At 39.4% G+C, this 23,004-nt stretch overlaps 2 protein-coding genes and 1 long non-coding RNA gene across 4 annotated transcripts; 1 reads left to right on the plus strand and 2 right to left on the minus strand.

Annotated features, from left to right (window-relative positions):
- Positions 1-4,913: 4,913 nt before the first annotated feature.
- Positions 4,914-6,243, plus strand: LOC6533702 (methylenetetrahydrofolate reductase 1). 2 transcript variants are annotated; one of them, XR_005561127.1, is made up of 3 exons: positions 4,914-5,512; positions 5,592-5,692; positions 5,751-5,761. XR_005561127.1 is itself a non-coding variant. In XM_002094371.4 (3 exons), exons 1-3 carry the CDS (start codon positions 4,978-4,980, stop codon positions 6,171-6,173), a joined length of 1,038 nt encoding a protein of 345 aa, XP_002094407.1. In that variant the 5' UTR covers positions 4,923-4,977; the 3' UTR covers positions 6,174-6,243. The 2 variants fall into 2 exon arrangements, 1 of the variants encoding a protein (XP_002094407.1); XM_002094371.4 differs by having other exon boundaries at positions 4,923-5,491; positions 5,751-6,243.
- Positions 6,244-7,243: 1,000 nt separating this feature from the next.
- On the minus strand, positions 7,244-9,786 carry LOC120321493. Its single transcript, XR_005561128.1, has 2 exons — positions 9,682-9,786; positions 7,244-7,566 (listed from the first exon to the last, which is right to left on the minus strand). It is a non-coding gene; the product is annotated as an uncharacterized LOC120321493 (long non-coding RNA).
- A 5,085-nt stretch (positions 9,787-14,871) lies between these two features.
- Positions 14,872-15,818, minus strand: LOC6533703 (androgen-induced gene 1 protein). The gene has a single exon (XM_002094372.3). The coding sequence runs from the start codon at positions 15,779-15,781 to the stop codon at positions 15,092-15,094; it is 690 nt and encodes a 229-aa protein (XP_002094408.1). The 5' UTR covers positions 15,782-15,818; the 3' UTR covers positions 14,872-15,091.
- Between the last annotated feature and the right edge of the window lie 7,186 nt (positions 15,819-23,004).

Consider the following 23,004-nt stretch of genomic DNA (forward strand, 5'->3'; position numbering starts at 1 on the left):
ACCAAGCGAACCATTTGGGCATGACTTAGACATCCGGAAAAAGCGAAAAGTTGGCCCCTGAGTGTGAAATTAAATATTTTCCTGCGCCATGTTTGTGCTGCAGAAAAGTGTGTAATCACCGAAATGCGGCCTAAGTTATTTATGTAATTGCCACTTTTTGTTAAAAAAGAATTCTATAACTTATAATTCCCACAGATCTAGGCTTAGTTCTTTACAAACTTTTTTTGTATTCATTGCCTCCTTTTGCGCCGACCACTGGAATTCAAATTTCTAGAACTTACAAAAACGCCATTCAAAGTTCAAAGTTAATAAAAAGACGTGGCTTTCGTCCATTCTTGGCAGCTTGGAATTTATGCACAAATTGAAACTTTATTCATTTGGACTCATAAACCAAATTTGAATAGGAAGCATGTTCATTTAGAAGATGTAATAATTTCAAAGATTTCCAGGCCTAAACTTATGATATGATATGACAAAAAACGTGATATTTTCCCTTATCAAAAATGCCAAAATTTGTAAAAAATTTATTTTCGAAAATTATATAAAATTTTAATTAGGATAGTTAGCTATGTTTATTGGCAGTACAAAACCCCGATGGAAAATATCACGTTTTTTGTCATATCATATCATAAGTTCATCATCAAAATTTGCGAAAAATGGCAATTTCCTTTTATGAGCACAGGAGGATAGGGAATTTTGTTACAAGCTCAACGAGGTATGACATTCAACTTTTGGAAAACTACTTTAATTGCTATCGAAAAAATAGTGATTATTTTTTATCAAAAAAAAAAAAAAAATCCAAAAAACGTGATATTTTTAATCGGGAATTTCTCCATAACTTGGCCAAAAAGCCTGGTCATTTCTCGCTTTCGGTTATTCTCGAGTGGTCCTTATGCAGTAATCTCTCTAAATGAGCGACCCAATGGGTTAGGAACAGCTGCGGGCTGCGAAATGAGATGAAATCGAATCGCTGACGACTCACTCGGCCGCAGCTGGAATTGGAATTGGAATTCGAAATGGAAGTGGAAGTGGAAGTGGAAGTAGTAGGACTGTGACCTTGAATATGCGCCACAAGCACATGGACAGGAGCGGCATGAGTGGCAGGACTCGGATTACGAATGCGCTGCGCGTGACTTCCAGTTAAGTCCTAATTATGTCAGTAACTCATACGAGATTGCAAAGGATTTCTACTGGGAGGACGCAGTCCGTGGGAAGGGAGCAGGAAGGGCAGGACCTTCACTGCTGCGTGCCTGACACGTTCGCCGCACGGCGGTGACGCAATTTCCAAAAGATTTGCAACCGAAATACACAAAGGTGGCCCAATGTCCTTCGTTGCAGGATACGCTGTATGTGCTACACGCTCTATGTGCGCTATATGCTATATATGCTATATGCCATATGCCATCAGGGGTTGATGCGCCACCCATTCGAAGCCATCTGAAAATATCTGAAAACAACTGCGGCAGCCGGCTCTCGTCACTCACTCGATGCCCAAAACAGATTTTACACTGAAAAGAAAACAGAATGATGTGTAATTTGAAGTTTTATATAAGGGTAATGTAGATCGCAGGCTTACTTTTCTCTGTATATTTATAATATTGCCTTACATCAGTGAGATACTTTATAAAGATGCAAAAGGTAAACTTTTTAGATACTTTAAATTGATAATTACACTCATTTGATTAAAAGTAAACAGTTTGTGGGCATAAAATAAGCTGAGTATATACATTATTTAAAATGTTAATTATCATCCCCGATTTCTCCGAGTGCACCTATTATAATGATGCGATCCAAGCGGGCGTCGGTGGGCGAACAACCCCCGTGTGAGCAGGACCTTCACTCATTCATTCATTCATTCATTGTGGCATTCAGTCAGTGAGTCAGTGGGAACCCGGCCAGCCCACTCACCCAGTTATGAGTGTCCTGTGCCTCTCTAGTCCTCTAGTCCTTTCGTCCTTTCATCGTTTCGTCCTGCTTAGCAACAAGCGCAAAAATTCCACTTCGTGCCATAGGCAAAGGTAGTGGAGTGAACTGAAATCAAATTGGTGGTGCGTCCGATGCTCTGATCCCGAGATGCATCCCCCAAAATCGTCAGTGTTTCAACCCCCGATTTGATGATTCACAGCGGTTGCAAATGCCGTGGAAAATTCCACGCGTCCTTAAACAAATACGCATGTACATATGTAACGCGTAACCTTCAAATGCGGAAATAGCTACCAATCTACTAGGCATTTTGATTACATTAATTTTATGCTTACAATAAAAAATGCAGTTTATTGATTGTGATTTTGTCGTATGTCGACATAAAAAAGTGTAACGTCTGAATAAAATCCAACTAAAATTGTTATATCTTGAATATAGCTGTCTTTAATGTGGGATTTCAATATTTAAATATATTTCATTGGATGTAATTGTACCATTGATACAATTAGATAATTAATATCCTCAATGTGGAATTTTAATATTTTAATATATTTTATTGTATGTACTTCTATACCATTAAAAACATTTTGATAATTAATATCTTTAATGTGGACGTTCTATATTTAAATATATTTTATTGGCTGTACTTTCATACCAATGATGAAACTTGATAATATATGTCTTTAATGTGGAGTTTTAATATTTAAATATAATTCATTGGAAGTTCTTTCATTATATTGATGAAATTTGATAATTAATGTCTTTAATGTGGACTTTTAATATATTTCATTGGATCTTTTTTCATATCATTGATAAAATTTGATAAATTATTTATTTAATGTGGACTGTTAATATTTAAATATATTTCATTGGATGTACTTTCATACCCTTCATATATTAATGAAATTTGATAATTAATACTTTACTTATTGAAACCGAAACTAAGCGGATTATGCCAACGAAAGAAGTATTTTAAATTCGTGGTGATGGACGCAGTGAGATAGTGACTCACCTGAGAGTGTCCTTCGCATTTCAGAGTGATTACGAAACCTACTGAAGACGGAGGCACCGTCTCCACACGAGTACTTTATGTTTCCATAATCATCTTAATAATTTCACAACTCATGTCTTTATTACATTTCCAGCCATCATCCTGTGCCTTGCCGCCTTGCGGGACCGCCACCGCAATATAATTTCCCAGCTCTCAGAAGAATTTTTTAATTTCAACAGAGCAAAGTATCTTATGACGAGCAACCAGAGGCTCCGCCACAAAAATACAAAATACAAAAAAAAAAAACAAAATGGGGAAAGGGGAAAGAGAAATTGTAGCTTCATGCGTGTGCCCCACGACGCATTTTCATTCCCTAAGTAGACGCGTTTTATGAAATATTTTCCATCTCGCGGTAGTAATTTAACCCCTCAGTGCTTTTCGTGAAAAATATGACTGGAATAAAGCAGGGAGTTTCCCAATTTCACAGCAGGTGACCCATCATCCATCGACGGTGAAAGGGCAGCTTAGCTAATTTGCCGAAGGACTCTCAATCAGGCGTAAGGATGAGAATCAGTGCACGGGGCATGGCACAATGTAATATCCCCTAATCCTTCCGAGGCAACAAATCAAGTCCTGTGTAATCCACTGGGGGTACGCCCTGATTGAAGTCCTTTCGCAGAGACCTATGTACCTACAAAGGATCGAAGCCCTCTTGGTTTCGGCTCATTCGCTTCTCAATGAGGCAGCGAGAACTTTGATTGAGAACGCATATTACCCAGGTTCTTTTTAGATTTTCCAAAAGAAAAGAAGAAAGGAAAAGCCGCATGAAGAGAGTTTTCTAACTTTATTAAACAACGTTGCTTGTTGTTTAAAATATTTATTACATTTTATACATATATATTAAACAAGCTATTTAATTTTTTATTGCCATACCCATTTGTATTCTATGTATTTCGGATCTTCTGCCAATATATCATCCATCCATTCCCAAAAATACTTGTCGTTGCGCTTGGTAAATCTGAGATATGTGAATGTTTTGCTTTTCGATATAAAATTATTTCCAGCATATTTCCTCTGTCACATTTATGTGTTTCCTCTTAGTATTATGGACCAAAACGAAACGATGCTTCCCCCTAAAAACGATTTCAGTTTTCCGATTTAAATATAGAACGGCCTTCCAGCAAAACTAAGAACAGGTTCCGTGCTGCACCCGCACACACATGTTTACAGGCCCAACTAATTTTAGGTTCCATCCCGGGCGACGGATACATTTGAAGGTCTCCATCCTTCATCCAGTGCAGCTGCATGAGATCTTTAATTGGATGGCGTTGGCAGCGATTGCCCCGAATGCCCCGGATTAGAGGCCATTCTCTTCTTCAACAGGGGAAGTTGAAAAGGGTTGGCTGCGATCCAGTCCCGATTCCCACGCACCCAAAACTCCGCAGTCGGTGTATGGGGCAAATAAGAGATTATTGAAATGGTTCTGCAATTGTTCAAAACAATCACACAATCCTCTTTTGTTAACTTTTCCTATAAGAGGAGATTAGTTTAAAGGTCCGCAGTTGTTGCTAAAATCTATTGGTACTAGTTTTGGTTAGATTTCAACTCAATTCATGTGGAATATTTCGAATACTAATCTGTTCTAATTCAGAAAAATCTAATAATTCTTTTAGTGACTCTTCATCAGTCTTAACAACTGCGCGTTCTTTTCATTAATTATTTTAGTAAATACACAATTACATAAGCACTCAATTTGAGCTGTGGCTTTTACCCAATTTAAAAATGTATACTTAATTGCTGTAACTATATAGACTTGCAATATTGAATGACTCATTTGTCATATGGCCATATGACTATATTGACTTTGTCAAATCAATAATGAACTCAAGAAAAGGGTATTCCCACATTCGCTCATCGAAACCAGCAGTTTCGTATCTGTTAGAAACCTTGTTTCTGTAAACTGAGATTGAGATAGATTGCCGATCGATGATAACCCGTCTGGCAAATGACAACAGCCGGCAGTTTTAGTTGTTCCGCCGCTGAGCGAGCGAGCGTCCAAATCGATGCATGCGATTCAAGTGCCCGCCGGAGGTTCCCCGCTCCCCGCCGCCGCCACCTCCTACATACCCTGCGTGACCTTTGCCCCGGGCCAGAATGAATCCGGCATGGCGGAGCAGCGGATAGGCACGCTCGTGGCGGAGCGGACAGCCCAGCGGCGCCTCTTCTACGGCATCGAGCTGCTGGCCAGCGGACCTGGTGGCCGGCCAACCTGCCTGGACTTCCATCACTTCCTGCCGCTGCTGCCCACCTTCGTGAGCGTCGTCTGGCTGGGCCAGCGTTACTGGGACGTGGAGCCAGTGGGTCAGGTGGAGAGCCTACAGCTGGCCCAGCACCTGGCCACACGCATTCCCGTGCTGCCACACGTGTCCGCCTATCGCATGAGCAGGCAGCGATTGGATCAGTTTCTGGAACTCAACTTTAGCAGTGTGCTGGCGGTGCGTGGGGATCAGGTGCACGAGGAGCAGGAATTCCTGATTAGCCAGCCCATGGTGGAGCAGTCGAGGCGCCAGCGAGGTGGTAAGCTATCTTACTATCTATGTATGTGCAAAGAAAATATAGTTCTCTTCCTAGAAATAATCACTAATTAAACTCTTCTTTAATCTTACACTTGACTTAGAAAACATTTCAGTCTGTGTGCCTGGCTATCCAGAGGGATACACGAGTTTAGGCGACATGCCCCAAAATGCAGCTAAGAACATGCAGTTTCTGAAAGCCAAAGTAAGTTTTTATTTGTGCCAACTCCTATTTTAGCTATTGTATCTTAATATTTCAACAGATTGATGCTGGAGCGGATTGCATTATCACGCAGATTTGCTACCGACCCGAGGTCATAGTGCAGTTTGTGAAGGACTGTCGAGCAGCTGGCATCGCGGTGCCCATTGTTGTGGGCCTGATGTCACATGAATCCTTTCGCTCCTACTCGATGATCGAGCAAATAGCCGGCGTCCAGCTGCCGGATGATTTGCGAGCGGAACTCGATCAGCTGCACAGTGCGCATGTGAAGGATATGAAGTCTGGCCAGGATCTGATAAGAAGGTTCTTTGTTGGCCTCACAGTCCGCACTGTGCGTCATGTTTTGGATGCCGATGTGGGGATCTGGGGCTTCCACTTCTTCACACTCAACCGCTTCAAGCCCGTTCAAGCTGTGCTTCAGGAACTGCGAGATCTGAATCTGTTAAAGGATTCTGAAAAGGAATAAGAAAGGCTAGAAAGAGTGATCATATGTCCGCAGCTCACAATAATAAATTTGCAAAATATTTGGGACTCCATTAGCCTTGTACATCTTTCATAGCTCTCTGTTTTTAAATAGATTTCAGCAGAGGGTGGCTTTCTATTCCATTTGCCAGGATCCCCGCAGCTTGCAGCTCCACAAAGTGCTTGCCACCCCTTTCGCTTGACCCTGGACAAGCTGCAGTGGAAGAGTAACCAATGATGCGACTGACATGCCTAATGACCAGTGTTCGAGGTCTGCAGCTGGCCAAAATCGGTGGGTGATGAATGGATTGGGAAACCCTTCCACATCCACCTCCCCTTCATCTTTCATATGCGAAATTTTGCAGCTCCGGTGCGTCATCAACGTCAGTCAATGTGACAGGCGCTTCAAATCGCAGAGCAAGAAGTGCGTAGATACTTATGGATGCTTCTCATCCGGAATAATAGAACTGTTGCGTCATCGCACCTTCCATCGGGACTTGCCATTTGGCATCAGAGGGTTGCCGCCCCTTCCCTTCCCTTCCCTTCCCTTCCCTTCCCTTCCCTTTGGCCTTCCCAGTTCACAAAGACGCACTGAAAGGTCCTTTTTGACAAAAGCAACATTTGACATTCGTAACTTGCGGTTGATCGGCCATGGATAAGGGATAAGTGCTGGCGGCCACACATAGAAAAAAGTTCAGATGCAAAAGTTAAACAGATCAGGTTAAAAATTAATGTAAAATTTAAAACTTAAAAATACATATGTATAAAATATTATATATTGGCAATTAAGAAGATCTTAGTCCTCAAATTCAAAAGAAGTGCAGATACAATAACTTAAATAAAACTAAGTATTTTTTAGACTTAATTTTTCTATAATATATTTACGTTTCAAGAGATCGCACAGAAACTAAATAACTACACAAGTATTAGAGGAATTTCCGCTTCCAGCTACCTGATATTTCTCAGTGCACTTCCAAGGGGTTGACTTTCACCGGCAGCCCCCAGATGACACACACAGATGGAATCGGGGCTAAAAGGTTGTGCCACCGCTTCAAATCCGACGCCTGCTTCTTATTTTCTCTTATTTTCGTTTATTTGCGCTTATTTTCGCAGCTGTCGACTGGGCCTGAAAAATGATTTGCGAATGCGAATTTGCTTCCTTTTCTTCCGGCTCTTGGATTGAGTTTCACGACGCCGAGGGGGGGGATGTGGTGCGGGGTGGAGTGTAACTCCGCTTTGCAATTATTTATCGGCAATTAAGCCAAACAAATGACGCCGTTAGAATGGACAATGCGCACATTGCGCATACGCCATGTCTGTCACTCAACATAACTCTTGGGATTTTCGCTTCGTTTTGCCGGCTTTCTGTGTGATTTGAACTTTAAATTTGGCGAGTGCTTTAAAGAAAGAAAGAAAGTCTTGCGATTGAGAAACAAATAGTATGTACATTGTAAGCTAGTAATACTTTAAATGCATTATTTAATTTGGATATTAATACACATGTTGTCTCATTTGCTTAATAAGTATATTTTTTCAAATTCGTAGTACTTTTAATTTTTTAACTTTTTTAAATTTTGCTTGCAACTGCCCCACTGTGTGCGGCAAGCAAAAGTGTATCTGGGGAATACGCTCGGATCGATCGGAGAAATGCAATTTGTGGGGCTCATTTGTTTGCCTTTTCTTAGCCCCCTTTTGTTTGGCCGTTTCTTGATTTGCCATGCGTCGTTTAATTTTATTTCAAAACAAATAAGCGTAAAATGGGGGAAATCTGCGATAAATGAAACCAAACAGCAAGCCTATAAATCGGTGTATGCTTGCAGCCAAAGAAAAGCAAAAGATCAGCAAGCAGAGTGAAAAAGATTGCCGTTTGTGGTAGAAATGTGTTTCGACTATGAGATATCCTATATTTTAGTTTTTTACAACCTAAATTATATCTTTATTTCAAATATTTTTCCTTGGAGTTTATTATTAAATTTGTAAAACAGTCGGATTGATCATAAATTAAAATCTCTTTAATGTGATCGGTTCAATATACTTTTGTAAAAAGTAGAGAAGAGATCAATATACAAAAACATTTATAAAAAAAAAACAAAAACCGGACGGTCACGTTTCTCTGCCGCAGTCGCAGCAGGCAGAGGCAGCGGCAGCGGCAGAGGAAGAAACAGCGATCAGCTGGCTGAACTCAGTTCAATTTCAATTTTTCACAGCTGATATTATTCTCTCTCATTCTCTTCTATGTTTTTTGTACCGCTCTTAAAAGAGCTTTAACTACTCAAATAAATGAAATAAGATCAAAGAGTTCGCAAAGCTAAGTATTCAAAACTAAAACCGTTTTATATAAAATATTATTTCATTCTGATTATTATACTGAAAATTATGATCTTGAATATTTTCTGTACCAATAATATTTAAACAAGATTTGGCACATAGTTCTTGAGTTCTGAGAAATAAGAGTTCAGCTTTCTCTTGAGTGATCGCGTTTTAAGAGAGTCAAAAAACCGAGTTAAAGAGATTCAATTTTCTCACTCAATTGCTCTTAAACATAGCGTGAAGATCACTCAAGAGAAATGCAAAGAGAGTGGAGTGAAATATAAAGGGTGAATATAATTACACGTACTTAAGAGTAGAACTATAGATACTTAGATATTTCCCATTCTACATTTTCGAAGAACTACATGCTTTATATTAAAACAGATTGTTAACCAAAATTTTTTTCAAAAAGATAGACCATTACTAACTTATTTAGTTTCTGTTTAAAATAGTTATGACTTTAAAATATATCAGTTCCTCTGTCATTTCAGATAATTTCATATGTCAAACAAATTAATTACTAGACCGGAGGTTATTCTTCGTTGATCACTGTAAAATATTTGTATTTTGTCTTGAACATTTTCTACTAGAAGCGATATCTTTGCTGCACCGGCAACATTGCTAATTTGCGACCTGCCCCACCGCAATTTGCATACTCCGTGTGCGTGTTCGTGTGCGCACTAAATTCGCATTCGTATATACAGATACATTTGCAGATACATTCGCAGATACACGAACGGAACGCATGCAGAGGCGAAAAGCTCAGGCAAAATTTATGGCAAATTGTAACAATTTTTAATTAAATTGCAGCAAGAGCAACGTAAGGAAAGTGCCACACACACGAACGCCGTATAATGAGACTCTGGAAAATCGGGTTTATCTGCAAACTTCACGTCAGTTGCTATGCGGAAAATTTAAGTTTGTTAATTTGGCGGTTAATTACCTCATGTTTTAATAGTTTTTTCTTTAAAAATATTATTAAAATATATATGCCTTATAAATAATAACTAGTATATTTTGTAATAAGGCTGTCGACTTCTACTTATGTATATAAATTAAATATAAAGTGAATGGTAACTTATGGTTTTCAGCAGGAGAAAAGAAAACACATGTAAAATTTTAGCTAGATAGATACAAAAGTATTTATATGTACGGGCACTTGTCCGGCAGAAAAGTGTGGATATTCCGGGGGCAATATTTACCTTCTGGGGAACGAGACACGCACACATGTTCCGTTTGGCGGTATAATTTATGGCCAGACTCAAGAGCGATCAAAAATAAAATGATTATTTTCAGAAGGAAGCAACAGAAATAATAAAATCGAAGCGCTACGCAAATTATAAACAAACGTCAACGAAGAGTCAGCTACGAAAACATCAACAAGCTACGTAAGCAGCCCCAAAATGAGATCCTATAATATCAATTAGGATATACCGTGGAAAAGCAAGGTGAAGGCCGTTGCCTTCAAAATCTTAAAGCATATTTTAATTACCTGCCAATATCTCATATAACTACTGTATTATACAAATGAGAGTGTGAGAACATGAAATGAATGCCAAGAACGCAGTTGTGAGTCTAACACAAACTAAGTAGGTACTGTACTAATGAGCATAAAAAGAATTAACAAAATTGAAATTTGTCACATTATGAAAGGCCATTCGCTGCAGCCCAATATGCCCCATTTACATAGGTACATAGGTTTAAGGCAAGCAGAACACGATTGCAGTGCGCCTTTTGATCTTTTTTCTCTGCTGCATCTCACGGATAGTCAGATAGTCGGATTGTCGGATGCCCAGATACTTGGTTGTATGTATATACGTATTTGTAGGATATGAAAGGGGGCAGAGTTGTGTGTGGCCTGTCAGCGGCGGAATTGGTGGAGGAGATGCGGCGAAGTGAAAGACGTCCGCAGAATTGGCAAACATAAAACGCAGGCGGCAGGCCAAATCGGAAGCTGCACTGAAATCCAAATGAGTGAAGAGGAAATCTCGAACGAACTGGCGAATCGTAAATTGAATTTGGCATTCAGATCGTCCATTAGCTTTTCACACAGTCTCTGACGCAATTCGCACCCGTTGCCACCAGTAGTGTGCCATATACATAGCTTTCGCTTTGGGCTAAGAAGCTGGGTTGAGTTGGTTGTGCAGCGAGAACAGCTGCTTTTGCCAAAATAATTGCTTTTCATATGTGCACAGACAACAAATGAAAAAGGTACTGCGTTTAGAAAGTTGGTATATTCCCTATTCATCTCGCTTGTTCCACTTGAAATGCTTAGTATTCTCCACTCAGAATGTATCTTTTTGCGATGCTATCATGGGATTGTACCGGATTTATATGGGCATGTCCTTGATGATCGTTTTAATAAGCCGCTTGAATTCTGAAAAATAGCTAACATTTTTTTGCCATTTCAAGCGGAAACTGCAAGTCAGAAAATACAGCTTGCTGCTCAATATCGCAATGGGAATCGCCCATTATAAAATTGTAATTTCATTTCATTTTGCCGCCTTGCGCGCTTACGTAAGCCCCATTATATTTCCCCTAACAACACAATATTAGGAGGTGCAGCCTAGAGATGTAACTAGAATTATAAAGCCATAAAGTGATCATAAAATAAAGATAGTTTTGGAAATGTGTCTAGTAAAAACTCTGTATATTTTTGTAAACGTATTAATGTTTTATTATTGCTATAAACAATAACAGCAGAAGTTAGTTAACACACTTTTTAAAGTCTTTATTACAAAACCAGAATTAAATTCATTTAGTATATGCCAAAATCATTAGTTTTAATCAATGTCTATGTACGAAGTTCCAGGAAATTTAGGATCTTTAAGCCTCACTTTTTTGCAAGCCTATGAAAACTGACATAGGTTTTAAATGAAAACCATGCACATCTCTAGGACCACCAAAGAGGGGCTTTCAGTCGGTTGGAGGGGCAAAACGACATTTGTGCCGCCTTTTTGCCTGCAATTACACGGCCAACAGCTAACTGCAAAAGTGCTAGAGAAAATACAACAAAAAAAGGCAGCAACAAACGCTAAAATAAAATCGCGCCAGACAAACTGACGGCACCGTGTGATTTTATACCCGCTGCGGTTGAACTGCCATGCATGGGCGTAGAAAGGGGTCTTAAGTACTACAGAATGTAGCCTTTAAAATATAAATTAACAAAAACAAGGATTTTACAATCATAATAAATTTAAAAAAAAAATTTTAATGTCACAAAGTCGAACATAGATTCATTGTGGGCACGCCCATGTTGGCATTAAATGGCGGTCTGTAATAAAGAAAATTGTACAGCATGTCAATAACGAACATATGCCCTACGAGAAATATTGGCAACGTGGAATACGCAAATGATGTTGCATTTAATTGCTGACTTACTGACTTTATTCCAGTTCTGCGAAACTCTTGTCCTGCGTCCTTTTGACATTTATTTGTATTCGAATGACGCATTTTTAAAGAGCTTTAAATGCAATAAATGAAAAATTCTTTCTCGTTAATACTGTACGTTTTTTTTGTAAGCAAGCGATAAATAAAAAATATATAAGTAATATTTAAAGTAAAATATCATGGATTATACAAGTACTTTGGCTTAGTATTTACTCCAAATGAGAAGTTCACATACAAGAAAACTAGGGCATTATATCTTCGACTTGTGTTAGGCTATAAAAATCGGTCGGCAGAGCGATCAGATAGATCTCCGTGCAATTGCAGGCCAGATCGTGGCACTTTTCACAACATCGCATGATTGATGATTAGTCATCGACCGGTTCCTCGATTGTCGGTCGCCCAGCAACAGCGACAGCACGCGAGTTGAAGGTTCGGCGGATGGGTGATTATCTGAGCCACCGCTCCGGCCTGGCCAGAAAGTACTGTTACTCACCAGTAACCAGTCACCAGTCACCAGTCACTAGTCAGCAGTTACCAGTCAGCAAACAGCAAACAGCAAACAGCGGTCACCACAATGCCCACAGCGATTTCAAATCGATGTTCGGCTGGCCACAGTCTAGAGTCGAACTTTTGCCACAATTATCATGAGAGCAAAAAAGAATCAAAATAAAGAAATTGCCAGCAAATTTTCTGTCTACAGATAAGTGATCAGATAATGATGATGATCACCAGTAGATATATCTAATATTTTTAGAAACCCTCTAAAGATCTGCTTATTCCATCTTGTAATATTAAAATCACACTTTAAATTCATGCAGCATTAAATAACTTATTTAAATTTGTAATTTGCTTTCATATAGATGATTGTACCAGCGGCGCCCACGTCATGGTGATTGGTGATTGGTGATTGGGAGTGACGCCTGGTTTCCCTATCGATCCTTCCGGACATGTGTCTCTATAGGGAGGGATTCCTTTGACGTCGCCGCCGACCTATGAACCGCACGTGTCGACGTCCGATTTTCCGTTCTACGTCACGGTTTCTTAATATTCCTATATTCTTATGCCTTTTCAATGGCGACAACGTGTCCCATTGCCATATGATAGCCTACGTGACGTCTGCTGCAACGTGCGGCGATCAATTGACCAAGTTGAGAAATTGTACCTTATTCTAATTATTGTATGGCCAGCTATGAATGAGTAGGTAATCTTGACTCATGTGTGGAACTAATTGGATCTTCACCACGTTTCATTCAACCAAACAGATCATTCCTTCAATCCTTAACAGTTCATTAATTAGGAGTTAAAAGTAGACTAACTTAAAGCCTTTCACATTTAAAAGTAAATTTTATAGAGCATTAGGTAAATTCTGAAATTGAGTAAGTTTATAGAAGTTTTCTGAAAATATATCCAGTTTCTAGAACTACAAAACTTTGCAATGTAGCAAAAATAACAAACTGTGGACTTGAAGTATCGCCGTCTAAAACAAGACACGATACAAGTAATTAAACAATTGCAGTCCAATTGATACATACGCTCATTAATTAAATTAAATTGTGAAGGAGCAACAAACAATGCACGCGAATGCGATGACTGATGTGAGAAGTTCGCACTGAAAGAAAAAACTAAACCAAGCAGTTTACACAAATTTTGTTATTGATTTAAACGATAACAATGCAATTTTCAAAATGTCTTAGCCCGTTCTAAAAATTTCGAAAAATTCTAGATTCCATGGAATTTTAACTGTAGTTTCTTGCAGTGCATCGCTGTGTGCACCACGAGGAGCTCAATCAATCAGACCAATTAGTTTTAATGGCCCATTGCCCAGCGGAGTCGGCAGACGTCTCAGCAATTAAAGCCAGTTTTCCGCCAAATTGGAGCTCCTTCAACAACTGTATTCCTAGTTGTATTTAGGGAAACTTTGAATTTTATTGAAAATTTACCCTTCCTAACTTTTTGGCACGTCTATAATGTATGCATATAATATTAGTCACCATTTAAGCCACCATTTCAGGCCGTTTTTAGCTGTCGTTGACCTTGGTTTGTATGCATCAACGATCTTCAAACGTGCTACTCCCGAAAATTGATCAAACAATTCAACAGCTGTTCGCGTGTGCTAATCGAAATTTAACGGCTTGTCAACAATGCGGCTTCTGTTCAGCCGCAGTAAATATGAAGGTTTATAACCTTTTTAATAAACTCGTAATCTAAATAACTTTTTTAGAAACAAGTCTGTTGGGCAGCTGGATAGAAATTAAATTATCTAAATGATTTCTGCTTAAGGTGGAGTTTTCTATTGCTTCTCAAAAGCTTGTGAATATTATAAATGTATCTTTAGTTGTGTAATTTTGAAGTAATATCTATATTTAACTAAAGACGTCAAATAAATATATATTTGCACAACTTTATTCAAACCGATTTCATGCATTTCATTAAGAAAATTGCAATATTCAGGCAAACCTATTATAATGTGCTAGTAAGTCTTAACCCAAGAACTGAAGTAATACAAATTCATGAAGCAATAATTTAGTTATTTGCCAATAATAGCATACAACCAGAAGAATAGAAATGTACACAACAAGACCGCCTTTAGAGAACACAAACGACTGAATGACAGAAATGGGCTGTTACCCATCTGCCTTTGCAGCAAACAATGGCAAACTGTGCCTTTCTTCCATGAGTTTCGCCTTGCGGAGATCACTTTCGAAATATTGGCACAAGTGGTGTCCTGGAATATTCGAAATCGGAGCCCATGTCCTAGGCAAACCGGAACCTCCCGCTGAAAGGATTGAGTGAAACAAAGGATCAGTTTTTCAGAATCAGCTGGCAGCTGTAATTTCCGCACGTGACTATCATATATAGAATGACTATGAATGTGAATAACTTGGAATCCATATGAATTGCGCCGCTTAGCAGCTGGTTTTCGATGATGAACGCATTTGAAAACCATAGTAATATATTCAGACCTATTTCCGGTTTGGTTTTGTAATGAAAAATCATAAAAATTACGACTGACTTGTATCGGTGAATTTGTTTTATTACTTCCATATTGAACTTTATGCTTTCTACAAAAATCTTTATATTTTATTACTTTGTCTTTGTACGATTTTAATAGTCACATAGCTTGGCTTTCATTAGTGTTAATATTTCTTTTAATAAATTCTCATTAAGAAGCATACAACTACGTTCTTTGCCTTAAATTATCAGATGGGCATCGTTACCATTTCACCTGTGAGCGCCAGCATTTCTCTGACACAAGACGAGATTAACTCGCTCGCCAAGGAGATAGTAAACGAATCCGAGGACCATGATGAGGACGAAGAAAAGGACTCTCAGCTGCCAGGCGATGCCGCCAAGGAAGGGATACACCCAGATGCCGGTCCTGAACCACACGATGTGTATCCACACCAGGTATCCCACCATGAAGGCACCCAGTCCAGTCAATCCTCGCCTGCGTTCCGGATATCGATGTCGTGTGATCCCGAGCTCCACAATGGCGTAGATGACGACAAAGGTGTGCATGGTGTGGTTCAGCCAATTGGGATAGACCAAGTCCAGCAGCACAGGATATATCGATTCCCGATCGATGGCGAAGAGTGTCCAAAAGGTTAAACCCACTGTCAGCGACAGCGGTATGGCAAAGCTGGCGAAGATGTAGTCCCGCAGTTTCCGCAGCGATCTCAGCCGCAGGAGGTCAAAGGTCAGCGCCAGTGCATAGTAGCCCAACTGCAACAGACCGCCCAGAAAGGTCATGTACTTGAACTTGCCCCCAATCGGTGGCTCCAGCCGCAGGGTCACTGCCACTTGTGGCAACTGGGCATACCGCCAGTCGAAGTAGATGGCATAGCCCAGGTGCACGGTGGCGAGCAGGTGGAAGAACAGGCGAGCCCTGCTCCACAAGCTAAGTCGCTCCATTTCCGGATGGATACTAACGCATTCGTCGGTCGATGGAGCTATGCCAAAGTGGTGCCAATCGATCCGGCATAGGGAAGTGGTCTATAACCGAAACGGTTTCGCTGGAAATGGCAGTAGAATAGTGATGCCAAATACAGCTTTTTCTATATTAAACTGGGTAGGAAGACTAAAATATATCCATTGAAACAGATAACAAATAAATAACACCTCAAAGCATAATGGAAATGCACATATACCTGATATATCTATTCTTTTCAATAAATAATTTAAGGGAGTACATAGATGCAGTACCTAAAACTTACAGATGAATTTGTGTTCGAAACGTATCAATTTCTTTGTTGGATTAATTATTGACCCACTGCGGCATCGAAGGGAAATGTGATGAGCATGGAAAATGGGGAGTTGGCCGATTGAACTACAGGGGTGCGACCTTGGACACAGCTGATTCATTTGGCCAGAGGTCCTCCAGTTTCAGCACCAGATGTTGCGATGGGATGTGGAAGTAGAAGTAGAAGTGGAAGTGGAAAGGTCCACGAACCGCAGGCAATCAAATGGCTGTGTGTTCCGTAAATATTTGTTTGTTTTCCTTTGTCGGCGGTGCAGATCTCAGTGATAATTAGTCAGGCCCATCACCACCATATGTCCGTCGAAAAACCTAACGCAAATAGTTGAATTACCTTTTGCCAAATTCGATTCACCCAGCTGACGGGCAACCAATTTACTGATGTTTTTACCTTAAAGATAATTACTAATATTTCTTACAAATAAAAATATATAGGATAACTTAATAAACCAGGTAAATAAAAATAATATCCTATTAGCTTTGCTGAGCAAAGGTACCTTTTCAGGAACTTGAAATCTCCTTCTCTAGTTTTTAATAAGTTTAGCACACTTATCAATAAAAAACATGCTCTAAAGTAAGTCGACATCTGTTTGATTAGTGGTTCTTTGCTCTTCGAATTTGAGTCTGATAGTTAAATAGTGGTCTGTTACTATTTATAAATTCAATTTAACCGTCTGTCCGGAGTGATAACCAAATGGACCTAAAAGCGAAAGGAGTCGCAAAAACCTAGGGCCGTGACGCAGGTTCGCCTGCCTGCGAAATATTTACATATATACCATATAAGAACGATGTATGCCCATTTAATTATGAGCCGGACAGCCCAGACTAATTGGAGCAATGTTGTTAATTTTTTAAAGCCGTTGTCGAACACGTTTCGCTACGGTCATTGCGACAGAGTTATTTAAATATAGGCAGACGCTTCTCGCCGATAATTTCGCACATTTTAAAGGGGTGCACGATATTTGACAGTCAAACATATGTATCAATCCCTTTAAGACCGAATGGTTGGTTATATGGTTTATATGGTTTCAGGCTGTTTAGCACTTGTAGAAACTCCGAAGGAGGTGTGTTGAGTGCACTTACACTATGAGAAATCTCTTGAGTTTCTGCAAAGAGTTCGTTTAATGCTGGAAGAGAACAAAGTGCTGGCGAAAATGAGCCAAACTCGCTTCACTCAAGAGAGGGGTTGCTAAAAGGTTGTGTTTTCCCCTTCTCGGGTCGGAATTCGAGTTTAACTACATATTTTGTACATTGTTATTAATTGATGTTTAATTCAAATACTTGACTAGTAAAATAAAAATGATTAAATTACAAGGCATTTAGCAAAAAGCGTGAATGCAGAGTTGGCATACAGTAAGTGTAAGAGTAATATTTGATAATATGAAATAATAAAAACTATTTGAACCAACTTAAGTTTTTTTTAAGGAATTTATTAAAAATATATTAATTTAATTAAGCCTGTATGTATATGCTTTGTTAAACTTAAAGTTACTATTAGCAATATGTATGCCTAGGGCGTTTACGTGTTCTTGGAAACTTTCATTCCACTTCAAACGGAATACCTAAACAAATTGTTAAAGTTCTATATTTTGTGTGCCCTCAAAGTTTTAGATGCGTTACATAATTAATGTTGGATCATCTTTTCACTGTTCACCGGCTTTGTAAGCACTAACCCCAAAGAATTTGCCGCCTCTCTAGAAATTTGGAAAGCCACCCAAAAAGTGCCGCATAATATATGTATGTATGTACAACACAACTTGTAACACGACTTTGAGATTCAAATTCTGGGAGCAAAGTTCACCCAACCCTTTTACTCTGGTCGCTAAGAATTTTCCCTAATGACTTAAACGCGGTAACCACTTAAACATTTACAGCGCATACGGTCCTGTTGTTCACTTCTCACCACCGAAGGTAAAAACCACGTTGCCCCATAACCACCCAACCACCCAACCAGCTAACCAACCATTTTCCATTCCCCCTACGGCACTTAAAGGTAAAGAGTCGCATTTTTGCGCAAATTTTCCCCGAAACCGCAAGTAGAAAACTCATTAGACGCAAAACGTTTTGGCGGAAAAGTAGGCTGGGAAATTGTACGATGGCATGGCATTCGCTGTGGGAGCAACTTTGCTGATCTACTTCTATGGCCATACACACTTGAGCTCGAGAAGGTGTACATATATGCCTAATATTGAGGAGGTTTCATATGTAAACTATAAATTCACTTCACTCGTTTAGTGACTGCAGTACATAAGCAAACTACAACACATGTGTACACTCGATACAATCATCTGAAAATATACATTTTATCATTTTATTGAATAATATAAGATACTTTCTTTTCTAACTCTTCTCGTCTTCTACTTTTCCTTGCCGTTTGATAAAAACTCCGCCCACGATTTTTGCCGTGTGTGTATTCTGCAAATTTGTATCTTTTAAGAGGGCTCACGGTAATATTTGGATTGCGTGAACCTGTGTTTGCTTTCCAGTTGTATGAGGTTGGGTTTTGATCGGGATGGCAAATGCTTTTCAGACTGTGGGATTTGCCGACAACATAGACACGTGTGTTGCCAAATAAATCCGCCATAAGCCCTTTTTGCATGTTTCTTTTCTTTTTTTTTTAAGCGAATTCAACTTATCCCTTTTTTGCATTCGAGTTCGCATACTTAAATTTCGGTCTGAAATATTTGAATTTCGGTTTTTTTCTTTGGCCCACGGCACATGTCGCCTAATTCCGCAGTCAGGACATCACTTTGTAGTAACATTCATGCAAATTATGTGCATACGCAATTGTGGCATGTAAATAAATCCTCAATATTCAATGCGAATTCAATGTGAAAAATGTATTTTATTTACTTTGAAAGGAATTCACTTTAAAAACCCTAGTTGCAACAGTGAAAGTTAAAATAGCTCGAGGTCTGGGTAGAAATTAAAGAAATGTAATAATTACTATATATATACATTTTTATTTACTTCAGACATTTAATAAGCATTCGATGTCTCAAGGGAAATCGACATGCAGCTTAAATTAGTTTGGCACTGAGAGCCATCGCCGTCCAAGGAGCTTTGCAACAGCCCTTCAAGGACCTGGCCAGAAGCCGGCTGCAGGATGCAGGATGCAGGATGGAGGATGCAGCTCGCAAAGGTCAGCCCAAGGACAAACAGCCAGCAAGATGCACAAAAATCCAGCTTCCCTATTAAAATCGATATTTAGTGCCGCACGCAGTGATGCCAGAAACGAGAAGGAAACGAGGAAAATCCTGCAAAGGGACGTGCTCTGAATTAGGGATGGTCAGCTAGCTATTTTCCAGCCAACTTTTTAAAGTGAAAAATAAAACTTTTCTAGGATATATTCAATGTTTTGCAGCTTACATTTCTCAGATATGTGTATATATATTATGATATACATTCTGGTAAAATGTTTAATTTATTTTTTAAAAAGTAGACAGCTAGTAGATTGCTATATGAACTGGTAAGCTTTTTTATGCGTAAGCTACTCTCCTATAACTTGTATTTTTGCTATGACAACACTGAGCTGAAACTGGGGAATGGGGCGCGGTAAGAGTATTTGCATTAAATTATGCGACGAGCTGCGGAAATGTTTGGCATCAAATGAAGAAGGACTGCGGCTGCGGGATGCGGGGTGCGGGGGCAGATGGATGGAAAATCCGAGATGGAGGCAAGCGTGGTATAGTACTGCGCACCGTTAAGTGCGGCGGAAGCAATTTCACTCTTCAGAACAGCGGAGAAAACCAAAAAGGGAAATATAAAAATACAAAAATACAAGTAAAGCAGCCACGACATCGCAGGAACAAAACAAAAATGTAATAGAAATCCTTCAAACATCTGCGAACCGCTCACTTCACTTTGCTATGCGAGGAGCAGCCCCACAAAAACACACAGCATCCTTTGGTCCTGTATTTGAATACACACATGTAAGTATGTAGGTGGGCACGTGTGTGTGTGTGCTTGTGTGTGTGCGAGCATTTGTAATTGTTTCCTTTTTTGCTTTACGAGTTTTTCATGTATCGCACAATGTGTCACCGACCCATCCTCCAACTCGTCCACCATTTCACTAGCACAAAAATATTATCCTTCCAAATTTAAAAGCCAATTTTTCATTTTAAGCAGCATGCCTCTCAATTTCAGGGATTTTTTAAATGTTGTTTCGTATTTAGATTTTTTCTTAAAGCTGTTTTTAGATTCTACTATATATAAATGTGATAAAAAATAGGTTTTTTTAAGTGTAGCTACGTACATCTGGCACTGCACTTTAATCGCTGTCATTAAGGCGGCACGTTGGGCGCCATTTATGTATTCATTCCACTTTACCCCACCGTTTGCCGGCTTTCAGAGTACAGTCCTTAAAAACTGGCAGGTTCCCGGTGCTTATTTTCGGACCTCTTCTATGAGAGCACATACATATAAATATAAAAGAAACAACTTGGAATACTATTAAACAATAGAGTGCGTAAAATGTATAAAATATAGAGAAATACTTAAAATCTACTACGACAAAGCAATCTGTTTGTGTTAAGCTACTTATCTTGTTATACACAGTGTGTAATTTATTTTAAAAACTGGCGCTTTGGAAACAGAAAACACTGCTAGCACACAGATGTGACCTTTTGATGGGCTCTGTCAAAATAATTATGTTCATTTGCATGGCCAGGCTGTTCGTCATCTCCGGTGGTCATTACACCCTTTCTCGGTTGCCATCGGCAAGTAATACCCGCCTGATGACCAACCTCCCAACCTTCCAACATCCCCAGCATCCCATAGTATTCGAGAATCCCAGCATCCCGGCATTCCACCTTCCGTCCGCTCAGTTCCGGCTGGCATTAAAACAAATCGACATTTTTCGCCAAGAGTAAACTTTATGAGGCCATCGGTGGATATTGTCCTTTCGTCCCACCAGGACACTTGGGTATTCGGGTGTACTTCAGCAGCATCCAGCACGGGATTCAAGAGTGCTCGCCCAGCGGCGACAGCATTTTTCCTTTCGCTTATTAACATAATGACCAAGGAGATGAAAGGGACATAAGGCCAAATGGCCAAATGGCCAACGCAGACAGGCAGTGAACCAAAGAGCTAGGAAAAGTTGTCAAATAAACCAGAGCAAAACGAAGCGAAGCGAGTGCTGCTCGGGCAATATTTCTACTCATTATGCTAATAAGTTCACACAAAACCAAGGCTGGCAAATCGAAATGGTTCCGTGGCAGTGGACACAAATCTCAGCTAAATCACTGCTTTAAGGATTTAAAAATCCGATTTTTCTCCAGCAGAAAGTAATACTTGAATAGTATAGTATAGAAACTATGAAATAGTGGAAACTACATAGCTGAGTTCCGTTTCCCATTTCCATCTGGCCGTCGAATGTAGCAGCTGATCTTTGGCTCCCGATCTGCGTTCCACATGTTTTCACTTATAGCCACTATTTCCACATCCCTCTCGGATTGAAAAGCGGCAGCTGGCAACACATTTGCATTGGATTCTTTGCCGGAGGCTGATGTAACTACTGTTTATTGGACACAGGCCCCGGAATGATACATTTTATTAAACATTGTGACTTAAATTAAGCGGCCATACTTTGGCTCATTGGGCGACGTGCACTGCGCAAAAATCTAGGTGCATAGAAAATATATTTCAATTGTTCAATAAAGAATTACAAAGAAATATGTTGTCTTAATAATAAAACAATTTCCAACAGTGTTAAGCAATTTACAAAGATTTTTTAAATATTATATATTAAATTAGATATTAATAATATGTTATTTATATATTATATATTATATTATGTTTTAATATATTTTATATTTTACATATCTTTTTTATTGTGTACCCATTATAATGGAGAACACTTTAAAAATGTTTTATTCATTGCCTTCAACTCGATTCTAGCTATTTATTTCATGCTTTCTCCCTATCGAACCATTTTCGAAAATAACAAGTGCCTGAAGGGGACCTAATCTCCCCAAAGAATAATTAAAGTCCCCCCCAAAGACCCCAACATTTTTCGGTTCCCCATTCCATATGGAACGCACTTGACTGTATCGTTTGTACAAGATCATTGTTCGTACTCCATTCGGGAATATTCATTACAAGCAGCCCAAAAATCCATTCACACGAGTATAGAATCATTCAATCACATTAAAATGGTATTTTATTGTTATTATTTTATGGCCTTCTAAGGAGTATGAATAAGGTTTCAAAATATGATTACAATGACGCTGTAGTTGAAGACGTAAATGGGTATAAAACTAGCTGAAAAACAAATGGCATATAAGCAAGAGTCGTAGGTGCTTTTTCTGCCGGCTGGGATTAACTTGCCATGAATTTCAATTAGGCAAAAGGGTTTCAAATAGGCCAGTGGTTGAAGGGCTCTGCAAATGGTAACTCATTACGCAGGCAGACAAACCAGCGGTATTCGATTCCTATTCCGAATCGGATTCTATTCGCAGCGCTGAAGTTTTGAAAGTTCCAGGTTTCTTCCCAGCGAACCGAGGAGAATCCGCTTTGCTTTTGTGGGACGGGACAAAGAGCAGAACGAACAAACAAGTCCAGCGGTACTACTACTCGAAATAATAAACCATCGCAGATAAAGACGTCGGGGGAAAATAGTAGGCACAGCACAGCACAGCACAGCAGAACAGAGCAGAGCACAAAAACAATATCCAAATATCTTAAGCCCAAGAACAACCAAACAGGGCATCCAGTTTTTCTAGCCCAACCTTTTTTAAATCAAAACAAACCAGCGTGGAATGAAGAAATCCAAGCTAAACGTAAACAACGCAGCGGACAAGGCGTTAAAAAAATCAAGAAAAAAAAAAATAACCCGAGTATCTATAAAAAAAACTTAAGGGGAGTGCCTGGGGTGTACGGG

Source organism: Drosophila yakuba, chromosome 3L (genome assembly GCF_016746365.2).
Source record: "Drosophila yakuba strain Tai18E2 chromosome 3L, Prin_Dyak_Tai18E2_2.1, whole genome shotgun sequence".
Classification (NCBI taxonomy): domain Eukaryota; kingdom Metazoa; phylum Arthropoda; class Insecta; order Diptera; family Drosophilidae; genus Drosophila; species Drosophila yakuba.

Coding starts and splice junctions, on each gene's coding strand:
- LOC6533702 (XM_002094371.4), top strand. CDS start 4,978: ATGCATGCGATTCAAGTGCCCGCCGGAGGTTCCCCGCTCCCCGCCGCC. Junction 5,492..5,591: donor GTCGAGGCGCCAGCGAGGTG/GTAAGCTATCTT, acceptor CACTTGACTTAG/AAAACATTTCAGTCTGTGTG. Junction 5,693..5,750: donor TGCAGTTTCTGAAAGCCAAA/GTAAGTTTTTAT, acceptor ATATTTCAACAG/ATTGATGCTGGAGCGGATTG.
- LOC6533703 (XM_002094372.3), bottom strand. CDS start 15,781: ATGGAGCGACTTAGCTTGTGGAGCAGGGCTCGCCTGTTCTTCCACCTG.